Genomic DNA, 13,293 nt, shown 5'->3' with positions numbered 1-13,293 from the left:
AATTTTTTACACCCCTCTTAATAAAATATTTGACATTACAGCAATAACTCCTTATAGATGCTGACCAGTTTTTGCATGTTTTCCGTGGTAGCAGGTAGCAGAGATGATAGATACAAAGTTTTAAAAAAATTGTGTCCAATATGTGCAGATACTTCGTAAGTGTTAAATATCTTAATTTTTTTTTTTGACATTATGTATGTTTATGATTTCAGAGATGTTGGTTTTAGGGTTTTCACTACTGGTAAGTTGTCATCTTCTAAATAAACGCTTGAAATATATCAATCCATTTTAAGAATATATGAAAGAGTTTTACTTATTACATTATATCAGTGAAGAACAAAAAATAAACTCATTGACTACATTCTAGTTTATTGGGCTCTCCTTGTCTACCATGGCAATATTATTTGAAATTTTTGATTTAAAGTTACTGTTTATGAATGTGTATATATTTATACCATATTTCACGGTGATGATGGAGAAACAGGAGCAATAAAAGAAATATGCTTTTATTTTATAATTATCTGCATCGACTAATATAAGTTTCTATTTTAATGATTTAATTACATTTAAAAATTGTCTATGAAATACACTACGTATTTATTTAATTCGGTTCTTTTCGACCTTCCACATGCGCATGCGTGAAGAGTTCCTTTCTGCACGCGCTTCGCCGTTGTCATGTCAACCAATGTTGACAGCAAAATTACTACTGAAATCTGACATCAACAGTTGACGTTTATCACGCAGATAAAAACCCCGCTTTGCTAAAATGTATCTCTAGCTGCCGTCTAAGAGCTTTATTACATTAAAACTAATTCAAGAAGCAGGAACAATGGCAGAAATCAGCGGTGAAGCTGTTCCAGACACAGAGGGGGAAGGCAGCAGTAGCGGCGGCAGTAGAGTCGCCGTCTTCGGCGAAGAGAGGCGAGAAGGCTTCGGTGTTCAGGAGTGGCCCGACGGGTCCAAATATGAGGGCGAATTTTTAGACGATTTCAAACATGGAAAAGGGCGCTACAGCTGGAAAAACGGCGAGGTAATGTGAAAGTACAGCTTCGCCAACTGCCAGTGTTTCATTTTCTAAGTTTCCTGTTGATTTTTGTAGTTCTATGAGGGGTTTTTCTACAAGGACCTGAAACATGGCGATGGGGAGTACTGCTGGCCCTCTGGCCACAAGTTCATTGGCAAGTTCTACCTAAACAGAAAGGAGGGATATGGACATTTAAAGTACCCAGGTGGAGCCATCTTTCAGGTGAGCCTGCAGTATTTGGGACTATTTCATTAATTAATTATTTTTTTTATTTTTTAAAGGAAGTGAATTCTGTAGAAAAAAAAGCATGTTCTCCTTCCACATATTCAGGGTTTGTACCACAGTGACCACAGGTTTGGTCCCGGTGTTTTCTCTTATCCAGATGGGAACCAGGATGTGGGCCTGTGGATCGGGCAGCGCCTGCTAAAACTCTGCTCCTCTTTAGAAGAAGGCTTTAGTCTGCTCAATTTTCCAGATTATGCTGCATTCATGCAGTCCTCTGATCGTGAGCATTTTTTCATTAAGGTATGTGCTGTCATGTTTTTGCTTCAAAATCCCTTGCAGGCTTACAGGTAAACCATTATAAACTCTGTTAGCTTCTGTCCTATCATGTCTGTTTCTGACCCGTCTTCAGTCAGACGTAGACGAAGATCTGCTGTCAGACGAAAGCTTCATCTATCCACCCGGCATCGAGAGGTACTCTACAGATGGCGACCACTTGCCACTTCCTCCTGGCAGGAAAAGAGAGTTGGATCGAGTTTTTCACGGTGAAAAGTGGGAGCCAGAAGCTCATCCATACCAGGGGTACAAAAGGGATCCGCTCTCTGCGTTCCCTGTACACATCCGCATGAAGGCTAACATACGCGAACACAGGTTAGACACAATTACAGTGAAGTCGACCCCCTGACCTTCTTCAGATCTAACAAAATTGGTGTCAAATGTTTGTGCAGCAAAAATGTCCTTTTGTGCTGCAAAACTTTTTGTTTGTGCCGCTATCACTTTAAAGATGTTGATAAATGTTCCCAGAGGTCATGAAAAGTCAACCATATCCCACCTTCTTCAAATCAGAAAATAGGTGTCAGTGAACTCAGCAAAAAATTTTGTTTGTGCTGCTTTTGCTCTGAAGATATTAATGGAAGTTTGAAAGTCAAAAGGTCAAAACATCCCCTCCACATTACGCAAATCTTACTAAATTGATCTCAAATGTTTGTGACACTTTTGTGCAGCAAAATGGTTTTGTTTGTGCCGCTATCATTTTAAAGACATTAAAAAATATTTCCAGAGGTCGTGTAAAGTGAAAGGTCAACCACCACCTCTCCCACCCCGCGATCATATTTACATAATCAAATAAATTTGGTGTCAATCAACTCGGCACATTTGTGCAGCAAACATTTTTTGTTTATGCTGCTTTTGCTTCGAAGATATTAATGAAAGTTTAAAGGTCAATCAGCCCCCAGCCCCCACAGACACATTATCCAAATCTAACAAAATTGGTGTCAAATGTTTGTGACATGTTTGTGAAACAAAATCTTTTGTTTGTGCCGCTATCATTTTAAAGATAATAATAAAAAAGGTTTCAGGAGGTCATTAGAGGTGAACCATTCTGCCCCTACTCACATTTACCAAATTAACTCGACTCTGTTTATGCTGCACAAAATGTTCTTTGTGTACTTTTTTATTGACATGTTTAAAGTGATAGCAGCACACGTTCGATACCAATTTTATTAGGTTTGATGAAGGTGGGAACCGAGTTCGTTGTGTGGAGAGGAAGCATCTGTTTCACCTCTACCTGCGTGTTTGTTTCAGGCTGCAGACTGAATCTGTCGGCTGGAACGTCACAGACCTCCTCTCTCTGAACGGGGACAGCTTTGGGCCCAAAGGGCCTCTGGAGGTCAGCTCAGAGCTGCTGATTCAGCACAGCTTCAGAGGGGAGCTGCGTGCCGTGTCACAGATCCTCCAAAAAGGCGCCGTCTACCCGGATGTAGCCGACGCACGGGGACAAACCGCGCTCATCGCTGCAACCGTAACATCTCCCAGTTTCAGTTTTCCTCCTCTGCAGGGGCGTGTCTAGGTTTTTTATTTCTCAGGGGCACAAACAGAACAATGGTGGCAAAATGAAATTTGAATTTCATCTGAATGAACTGTGGGCTGAAATTTGAGAAACTAAATTTCTTATTTGCCCAAACAAATCTACAACTGAGTATTAGGTCCAAACTAAGAAAAAATTAAAACATAAGTTATGAGAATAAAGTGATAATGTTACAAGAATAAAGTTGTAGTATTACAATAAGAAAGTTACAATATTATGAGAATGAAGTTTAAATTATTTGAGAATAAAGTTATAGTAATATGAGAAAAAAGTCAAAAATATGTCACAAATAAAGTTGAAATAATACTAGAATAAAGTCGTAGTTACAAGAAAAAATCAATGTTTCGAGAATTAAATTTAAATAATATGATAACAAAGTAATGATATTACGAGAATAATGTTCTAGTGATATGAGAAACAACTGAGAAATATTTTGAGAGTAAAAATTGTTTATCTTTGTAACATTTACAAAGATAAAATGATAGTATTGAAGAATAAACCTGTATGAGAATAAAGTTGAAACCATATGAAAATAAACTTATACTATTACAAAAATATTCTCATATTTACGAGAAAAATAGTTTAAATAATGTGAGAATAAAGGCATAGAATTATGAGAATAAAATCCAAAATATGCGAATGAAGCTGAAATAATATAAAAATATGAAATTAAAATAAAAAATAAAATTATGAGAATAAAGTCATAATTCTCATGACTTTAATTATGAGAATAAACTTTATTCCCATAATTTTATTTTTTTATTTCTTAGCATGGCCCTAATACTCCATCTTACAAAACACATAAATCTGTTTAACTTGTGAAAACTGTAATAGATTTGTTTGATCCAGGCAAATTTTTACAGTTTCATCTAGTTGAGAAAGTCGTTCTACTCTGGATGGCATGTAGAAGAATCGTCTTTTTGCCCTCCAGCGTTGAAATTTCCTAATGTGAACAATAACATTCAGCGGGTCCACCCTCTCATGTATGCTTTTGTATCTCCACCTGTCAGGTAAACTCCCATAATGATGTGATCCATCTGTTGCTGGATAGCGGTGCTGATATTGACAAGATGAACAACGAAAGAATGAGCGCCCTGGCTGTGTGCCACGTCCTCTACTATCCCTTTGACTCTCTGCTGTCCACTCTGATCGAGCCGCCCACTGACACTCCAGTAAGAAAACGCATTGCCGTGCTGGGAGATATGGACTTTTGGTACCATTGTGACAATAATAAGATGACAATAAGAACTATTTATTAGTTGTTTTTTAGGGTGTATGATTGTGACTGTGTGTCACAGCAATTATAGCCCCACAAACACAAATGCTGCTCTTGAAAAACATTCCCGTTTGTGCGTTTCTGTCATGTGTCGTAAGGTATCGATGTCTCCGCCTGGTGAGACCAGTTCTCCGATCAACCAGGCTGACATCCCATCGAAGTCGACGGACCTGAACATCGAATCACAGATTACTGACATGAATCAGAACCAGAACCAGAATATGACGGACCAAAGCAGCTTAAGCCAGCTCACTGAGCAGTAAGCATGTACCTGCACAATCACCTCACGCTGATTTATAGATATTTCATGAATAGAAACCTTCTGTTTACTGTTTAAAAGCTGTTTGGAGAATATGACAGGGCTGCAGCCGTTATTTTAGTATTCTTCTATTTATTATTCTGATGATTAATCCAAAAAATATTTAAACATTTGCTGATTTTATATTAGAAATAAATTTAAACTATTAATTTTAAATAAGAAAATAAACATTTTATTGCCTGAATTCCTTAGTGAACGCTGGATCATTTGTAGCTAGAAGCAATAAATCAATTAACCAAATGAGAAATTCAAACAAACTCGATAATTTCCATTTGCACAATTTATTGTTTTTGTCTTTTTTCTCTTCCCTCCAAAAACTGAATGACTAAAGTCTTCAGTCTGATGTTTTGGTCTCAACTGGCCCCTTTTTTTAAAAGACAATTTTGTTTACAGAGACTTTATAATTCATTTTATTTCTTGTTTTGTTTATTTATTTTAGATATTTAAAATGAGTTCCAGTCCCAGTGTTAAATGTTTGATAGAATTTAAAGTTTATTGATCTCTGAGAATGTGCTCCTGTTTTATTCTGCCATTATTATCATTATAAAACTTGAAAATGGTCTCAACTCAACAATATTATCGTGTATTGCAATAACTTCTGGGACAATTTATCATCCAGGATCTGCATCTAAAACATACTCCTAACATCAACATTGATAAAAAAATAATTTATTGATCCCAAAGGGAAATTAAATGTTGTTGTAACTCATATTAATTTTGATTATTCAGAGTTGTTTTAGATGGTGGCAGTTGTTGCCAGAAAAGATCTCCTGTAGCAGTCTGTAGTACGGCCAATTTGAGAAGCCTCTGACTAAAGACGCTGCTCTGAATGTGTTGTTCTTTCAGGAAAATGGCCTTTTTTTAAATCTGTATGCTTCAGTTTATGATTAATCAATTACTAAATTAGTTGACCATTATTTCAACAATTGATTAATCACAATTAATCATTCCAGCCCTTGTTGCAAATAATGCACATAACTCACTTTTTACTTCAGGTTTAATCATTTTTAGCACTTGCAAGAATTAAAAAATGATCAAAGCAATGAACAAAACAAAACAAATCACTAAGCCATTATGTAAATTTAAGGTGTGACTCACTGTCTTTGAATCTGGGGCATATTTTGCTTTAATTTACCAAATTTTTTGAGTCTGTATACTCCAGTTAATGATTAATTCATTGCTAAATTAGTTGACAATTAATTCAATGATAGATTAATCATGATTAATCACAATTAATCATTTAATTTCCTTTAATCTTAGCTTTTTACACATGTGCTCAGTGTGTGTGCGTGTGTGTATACACGAGCATGCAAGTAGCTAAAACAGATTTAGGAAAACACAAAATGATTTATTCCCAACGGTATTTATGTTGTTTGCAGGGCACCTGAAGAGCCGCCTGTACACATCTCACATGACCAAAATGGCGAAATCCCTGCAGACTCTGAGCAACTTCAGGAGGAGGAGCGGAAGGAGACGGGAACGGATGAAGGCTACGATGCCACAGACAAATCTGGAGATGAGCAGAGTGTTAGAGAGGATGCGGAAAGTGAGTTAGAGAAGCTAAAGGATGAGCTCAACAGAGATGTGGAGAATTTAATCGATAGTGAAAACAGAGAAATCACCGTTGAAGATTTGGGTGAACACATTTCTCTGGGGAGTGGGCAGGAAGTCCCAGTCGAGGTAGCAGGAAGGTCACGCTGAACCTATTCCCCTTTGTTTTCTGTGTTTGTCTAAGAGCTGTGATTCTGTCTGCGGCAGGGCAAAGACCACGATCTGACCCGGAGTCAGATCCTTGACTCCTCCTGTTCCATCCGCAGCAGCGACATCGCTGAGTCAGAAGAGATGCTGCAGCAGTCAGCTGAGCTGCTGACTTTGGCTAGGCGACCCCCGCAGTGTGACTTACAGGAGATTATACGCAAAATGACTGTCAAGGAAATTGAGTCAGTTATCATTCCCCCCTCACATGGTGCTCCTTTGATCTATGTCTAATGATGATGATGATGATGATATGGTCTGTGCAGGGTCTCTTACATGTCTAAAATTAAAACCTTAAAATGTATTTAAAAAGTTGGCCTTACAGTTTTAGGACCACTTTTGTCTCAAAATTCTGACTTTTCTCAGAATTTTTATTTTAATTCTCAAAATTCTGAGAAAAAAAGTCAGAATTCAGAGATAAAGTCCGAATTTTTTTCAGTGGATCTAATATTCTGTACAAACATGTTAAACGCAGATCTTAAATTTAGCTGTAGCAGGACTATTCCATCTTGTATGTAGTTTTTGTTCTTTCAGGACTTTTCCGTCAGGCTAACTGATGTACAGACATCATCATGTTCTGGACCATTTTAGGACCATTGTAGACAGAAAAAATACATAAGTAAATTTACACTAAAAAAACTCAAAACATTTTTAGCTCTGACATTTTCTCAGAAAAAAAATACATTTCAGAGTTTGAAAAGTGTAAAATTACTGACTTTTCTAACTAAGAAATAAAAAAAAAAATTCTAGAAAATTTCTGAGATTAATCTCCAAATTTATGAGTTTCTTGGCAGAATTGTAGTCCTTTTTTGTACTGCGTCACCGTAGTCCTGTGACTTGAGTCGGCTCGCTAGCTGCTAATTTCTAGCTAGCTAGAACTAGCTTTCTTTCCATTAATAGTGGATATGCGCAAATGTATCACTAGTTGGCTGGACTGTGTTCATTTTTGCCACTCGTTTACACTTGGTATGAAATGTACTTTAAGATGACATTAAAAATGTTTTTAAAAGTCTAAAATGTAACTTGTTAACACCGGCAGAACCCCTGTTTGTGCTCGGCTAGGCCCCGTGTTCGTTTAACAACCCTGATGCTGTTACTGGATCGTGGAGCCGACCCCAACTGCTGCAGGGTCCCTCTGCCCATCCTGTTTTTGCCCATCATGGCGGGCGACACCGAGGTCGTCCATAAATTGCTCATGTGTGGAGCTCGTACTGATATTCACCTTCCAATGCATGTAGGAATCTCCTCTGTAAATTATATATATATACTGCATATATATATATATAGGTCATATATTTTATGTAATATATAGTTTATCTCAGTCTTCACTTGATTACCTCCAGCATGCCGGGTTTTTTTCTTCCTTTCTGTAGATTAAAGGGTTTTATCCCCTCCACGTTGCTGCAGCGTTGCACGGTTCTGAAGGTGCACAAATTACCGAAATGCTTTTGCACGCTGTCACCGAACCCGACTCTCGGGCATGTGACCAGGAAGAGATCTACCAACCGGATCTGGTGCATGTTTACTTTCACCTTTTAACATGCCCCCCGTTTAATAAAGGAGGTTAAAGTGTAAGTTAGTATTTTTCTGTCTTTTCAGGCCTTCATGGGGGATAAAGATTGGGTGGACGTGATTGAGGACCTGCATCTGACAGATGGGGGCCGAACTGCCCTGCACATAGCCTGCCAGAGAGAAATGGACTACTCGGTCTGGGAGAACAGTTCACGCACTCACAGCTGTACACATCCTTCATCATATGAAATGTATTTTATTTGTGTTTTGCAGAATGCCTGTAAAGTGGTGGAGCTCCTGCTTTCCCACGGAGCCAGGACCGACCTCCTCTGGAGCGGACACTCTCCCCTCTCCTTGGCCATAGCGAGCGGCAATGACGCGGTACCGCCGCTCCCCTCCTTCAGGGCAACGGTTGCATAAATTTAAGACTCATCATGTTGCCGTCTTGTCTCCACTCAGGCAGTGGAGGAGATCTTAAAGGCAGGCGCAGATCCTAACTTACCTCTGGGCTGGAGGGTGGGCAGTGCTCTCTGCGCCCTCGCCAACTTCAACTACCGCTCAGGTGGCAACAGAATCAAAATGGTAAACTCAAACATAGAGATGTATCTTAAAATAAATGCAAATTTACATTTAGTTATGATTTCTTGCCATAAAGAGTTACACTGCAAAAACACAAAATACTACAAAGTATTTTGGTCTAGTTGCTAGTGCAAAATCTTAATTCAAACTAAGATGAAACTAATTTACAAGTGACTTTTCACAAGATATAGGAACTTGTTTTAAGTTAATACTGATGAAAAAAAATACAACTTATAGGTGAAATAATCTGCCAGTGGAACAAGACATTTTTCCCATATTATAAGTTAAAATGTATTGCTCCACCTGCAGATTATTTCACCTATAACTAGTATTTATTTCATCAATATTAAGGCATTATTGACATAAAACATTTTCATTTTATTAACTGTAAATGGAAAATCTTTTAATCATCCATATGTTTAGAAATAATCTATATAATGTGATAAAGTTACTGGAATAAATGAAGGATTAAAATATGTCAGCTATCCACTGCAAAAAAAAAACTTACTAGGTATTTTTTGTCTAGTTCAGAGTGCAAATATCTTTTGAAATATCAATTGAAATAAGACAAAACTAACATAAAAGCAAATTTTCTTGTGTTGCTCTGTAATGGGTTGCAATCTGTCCACATTGTGTCCTGTATGGAGCTAAATTGGGGCCATAAAGTTTGTAAAAAATGAAACTGAAACAAAAAAAAATGAAACTGAATAAAAAAGTGTTGAAACTTTATATATATATACAGTATATATATATATATATAAAAAGTTTAAAAAATTTTGGCCTCAATTTAGCTCCATAACTAAATTGCTCTCCCCCTTTACAAACAAGCAAGTGTAAATAATGTATGACTGATGTAATGAGATAAAATTCTGTGTCTTTTTAGTTTGACATGTTAGCCAAGGCTGGTGCTAATATCCTGATGCAAGTTCCAGTGGGCGAAGTGCAGGGAACCGCTATCGACTTTGCAAACTTCTCCTTCCAGCTGGTAACCCTGTTGCACCATATAATAATTTGCCTCTGGAGGTTAAAAATGATTTGAGTTGCTGTACATGTTTCCATCTGAATATGCTTTAGGACGTACGTTTTGCTCACACTCCATTCTACGCCTTGAACATGCAGGAGAGGGATCTACTAAAGAAATGGCGCCAACTTCTGGCACTAATGGCGAATCTGTTGAGGGAGAGTGCTCTGACGCAGAGGAAGACTCTAGATCTGGAGCAATCCCTTCAACCGACTGGTAAGTGCAACATTTTATTTTTCAAAACGTATGCAAGTTATTATTTTTTTCTGTAAAGTAATTTAAGAGTAAGTAGCTTAAGTAAGTAGTAAATTAAGAGTAATTGCCACTTGAGAAGTTCTGGGTAGAACATATTTTTAGGCAAAGGTTTTTTTTATTAGTAATGCAAAGTGTATATATTTTTTGTACAATTTTGGCTTAATTATTGCTCTGAGTATGTTATTCTTTCAGCTTGAGTTTGGATACTCTAGTTAATGATTAATGGATGACTAAATGGATGACTATTATTTTTGACAATTAATGTGATTAATTGATTCAGTATTATATATAATACTATATATTATTAGGTTTATGCAAACTTTTCCAATGTTCTGATGTCAAAATATAATTCTGTAAGTCCTGGACTTTGTGTATGCTCTTATTTGACATAATATGTCCCCTTTAAATATTCAGATGTCTACACACACACACACACGCAGAGTGTCATAGGTTATCATTTCTATTGATTACATAACTTGACTTTTGTGGCATGTATGAGTTTTTTTTTGTTGTAATAGTGACTAATTAAACACTAATAACACCCACAGCTCCAGCGGACGAGACCCCAAGCAAGCGTATCGCTCAAGGAAAAGCATCACCCAAACCTATGAAGTACACACACTATTTTATATCCCTCCTCTTCAATCAGCCTTTCACACTGCACTTCTCAAACCCCTCGACTGTAAATCCTTCCTCAGGCCGCCATTGTTTAGGTTCTGCTATCACTGCGGCCGCTCTGTGTTTGTGAAGCTGCTGATTTGTGGCCGTTGCCAGAGGGTGTACTTCTGCTCCAAGTCCTGCAAAATGAAAGCCTGGGATGAAAGTCACAAGGAGGAGTGTCTCCAGATGGCAGGTGGGAATCCACAGATATCAACAAAACTGCAGTAAACCTACACAGAATATGAAATTTAGGACATAAATGCCCTGAAGAGAAGAATTTTGTCATGAATTGGTGCGGTGGATGTGGTGAGGCAGACGCAGCAGACCCAGGTAAAGTGAGAAATGACGGTTTTAATGATAAATAAGTCCAAAAACAACCAGGCAGCACGACTGAGCAGAAGCCAGGGCTCAACGCCTGTAGCAACTGGTAAATTGTCTGGACAACACGAAGGACTGAACGCACATAAGACGAGGACCCGACAAAGAACAGACACACAGGTGACACTAATACACTGGGGGTAATCAGGGAACAAGAAACACCTGGGGACTAATCAAAGGGAGACAGGACAACACTGAGACACAGATACACAGGAAACTCAAAATAAACACAGAAAAACACAGATCCTGACAAATTTAAATTAAATTGGGCTTAGAATCTAATAATAAGAAAATACTGCCAACATGTAGGGCTGCATGATATGTCATATTTTTGGTTTTTGGAGACTTAATTTTTGGAAAATCTGGAATTTTTTTTGTCACCAATGTGCTTCTTGGGTTTCCATAGTTAGAATAGAATAGAATAGAATAGAATAGAATAGAATTCAACTTTATTGTCATTGCACTGTCACAAGTACAAGCAACGAGATGTAGTTTGCATCTATCCAGAAGTACTCTACGAGATATAAATATTTATTTACAGATGTACAAGACTATGTATGTATGGACTATAAGGGGTTATAGCAAGAGATATAGATATTGTGTATAAATATAAATATGGGAGCTATATGCACAGATTATACAGATTATACAGAATATACAAGAATGTTAGGGAATGGATTATAGATAAATAATGGCAGATAAAATTTACAGTTACAAGATATGTCAGCATGCCCAGGGCGGCCATCTTGTTTGACAAGCTTTTTTTTTTTTTTTTTACAACTTTTATTCAATTGGACTTTGAATTTGGGTCAACTCTACAACAAAACATAAGGATCAGGCTTTATTATTATTATTATTTAGAATAAAGTCATTAGATAAGGAGAATGAAGTAGTACATTTATGAGAACTCCATCAAAAATAACAAAAAAATTAATAATTTAAGCTTTTTTCCTCATTGAAATTACGTTTTTTTAAAAACAAATTATCTCTTGTTTGTTTTGCTACGCGTTTACTGAGCCCAAACTCAACACTTTTGGGTTTTCCCCCCTATTTTTTCTGTTGTCGGTTAATTTCCCGTTGTTATATTTAAAGCCTTAAAGCCAAGAAAGTAAAAAAACAAGCACTTTTTTATATATAATTTTTAAACCTGATAAAATTGTGTCTGTATTCTGCTAATATTATATTCTACACAGAAAGGAATGATGGAAGTAAAAGGCACTTTTAAAAAATATTTTCTGCCATTTGTAATTTTGCTTTTGGAAAAAACAATGATTAAAATCACATGTGGTATGAAAAAGATTGGAGCCATATCACCCAGCCTGACTAAAATGTTAAAATTGGGTTAATAAATAATGTAAAATATGTATTATTGTTTAGGTGAGCAGTGTATTTGACTTGTCTGTCTCCTTTAAATGCAGCCAATCTCGATGCCCATCAGAAGAGAAGTTCTTCTAAACCCCGCATATCGAGAACCGTAACTATCAAAAGATACAAGCCGGAACCGCCCAAACCGCTCACCAAGGCGGAGCAGGCCATGGCGGACCAGATCTACCTGAAGGAAAACTACAGTCTCAACTGACGGGTTTTAAATGCCAACAAGCTTTTAAAAGTTTAAGCTTGTTGATCTTACATGTCTTCTTTCTTCTTTGATTTCCCCCCCCCCCATAATTTTCAAAATGTCAAACCAAAGAAATGTACACTGTCTCAGGACTAAGCCATTTTTGTATTTATTTCATTTTTTAAAGACATGTTGGTCTTGATGTAGCTTTGTTTCACCTCTGTTATAAATTTTTGTTAAATGTTGGGAGTTTAGAAAATTTCATTATTTCTGCAGAGGAGAGGGGGTATTAGTGTTGCACTCAGATCTTTCCTATTGTGATAATAAATTTTTTTTACATTTATTAATGGTTTCATATAAGAAATTCTATTTTTTATTGTTTTCTTATAGGCAATAGCGGATTAAACGATGCCCTCTGAAATAAAAAAACAGACTTTACAGATCTTAACTGCTCATAGCTACAAAACAAACGTGGCTGTAAAGGTTATCAATAAATATAAATCTGTTCTCCCCAATACAGGTACGTTCTGTTACAACAGCTTAAAGGCTTACTTTCTCAATAGCTGCGTCTCCATTAAAAATGTTCGCAAATACTTGTCAAAATTCTGCTAAAGTCGAAAAAACACAATTTCACTGCGGTGTTTCCATTACATACGAAATGAAATTAAAATCACGCGAGAATAAGCGTGTTCAAGGGATAAGTTATTTAAAAAATGGCGCCGATGCATGTAAACCGTTACCAGAGGAGACGTTGGCGAGGACAGGGTTTAGTATGAACGGTTATCCATTTGTCGCTAACATGCTTCTCAACGGTATGTGGAAGCGTTTCGGGGCCATATCTAATCTCCAGGAGGTAAAGCCGCTCCT

The 13,293-nt window shown here is 37.1% G+C and overlaps 1 protein-coding gene across 2 annotated transcripts; it reads left to right on the top strand.

Moving 5' to 3' along the window:
* Positions 1 to 661: 661 nt before the first annotated feature.
* ankmy1 (ankyrin repeat and MYND domain containing 1) lies at positions 662 to 12,874 on the top strand. 2 transcript variants are annotated; one of them, XM_032573140.1, is made up of 19 exons: positions 662 to 1,030; positions 1,100 to 1,246; positions 1,355 to 1,549; positions 1,659 to 1,897; positions 2,831 to 3,047; positions 4,124 to 4,285; positions 4,488 to 4,648; positions 6,088 to 6,388; positions 6,467 to 6,648; positions 7,526 to 7,697; positions 7,837 to 7,977; positions 8,063 to 8,170; positions 8,249 to 8,356; positions 8,435 to 8,557; positions 9,438 to 9,539; positions 9,674 to 9,791; positions 10,379 to 10,442; positions 10,529 to 10,683; positions 12,287 to 12,874. In XM_032573140.1, exons 1-19 carry the CDS (start codon positions 830 to 832, stop codon positions 12,445 to 12,447), a joined length of 3,057 nt encoding a protein of 1,018 aa, XP_032429031.1. In that variant the 5' UTR covers positions 662 to 829; the 3' UTR covers positions 12,448 to 12,874. The 2 variants fall into 2 exon arrangements, with proteins under 2 accessions (XP_032429031.1, XP_032429030.1); XM_032573139.1 differs by having other exon boundaries at positions 9,629 to 9,791.
* The last annotated feature ends 419 nt before the right edge of the window (positions 12,875 to 13,293 follow it).

This window comes from Xiphophorus hellerii, chromosome 9, assembly GCF_003331165.1.
Source record: "Xiphophorus hellerii strain 12219 chromosome 9, Xiphophorus_hellerii-4.1, whole genome shotgun sequence".
NCBI lineage: Eukaryota > Metazoa > Chordata > Actinopteri > Cyprinodontiformes > Poeciliidae > Xiphophorus > Xiphophorus hellerii.
The sequence above is the reverse complement of the archived record's forward strand: the minus strand, read 5'-3'. Positions and strand labels throughout refer to the sequence as shown.

Excerpts from the sequence above, each read along its gene's own strand:
- ankmy1 (XM_032573139.1), top strand. The coding sequence starts at position 830 with ATGGCAGAAATCAGCGGTGAAGCTGTTCCAGACACAGAGGGGGAAGGC. Across the intron at positions 6,649-7,525 it reads ATGACTGTCAAGGAAATTGA|GCCCCGTGTTCGTTTAACAA; the intron begins GTCAGTTATCAT and ends GTGCTCGGCTAG. Across the intron at positions 8,171-8,248 it reads AGAGAGAAATGGACTACTCG|AATGCCTGTAAAGTGGTGGA; the intron begins GTCTGGGAGAAC and ends TGTGTTTTGCAG.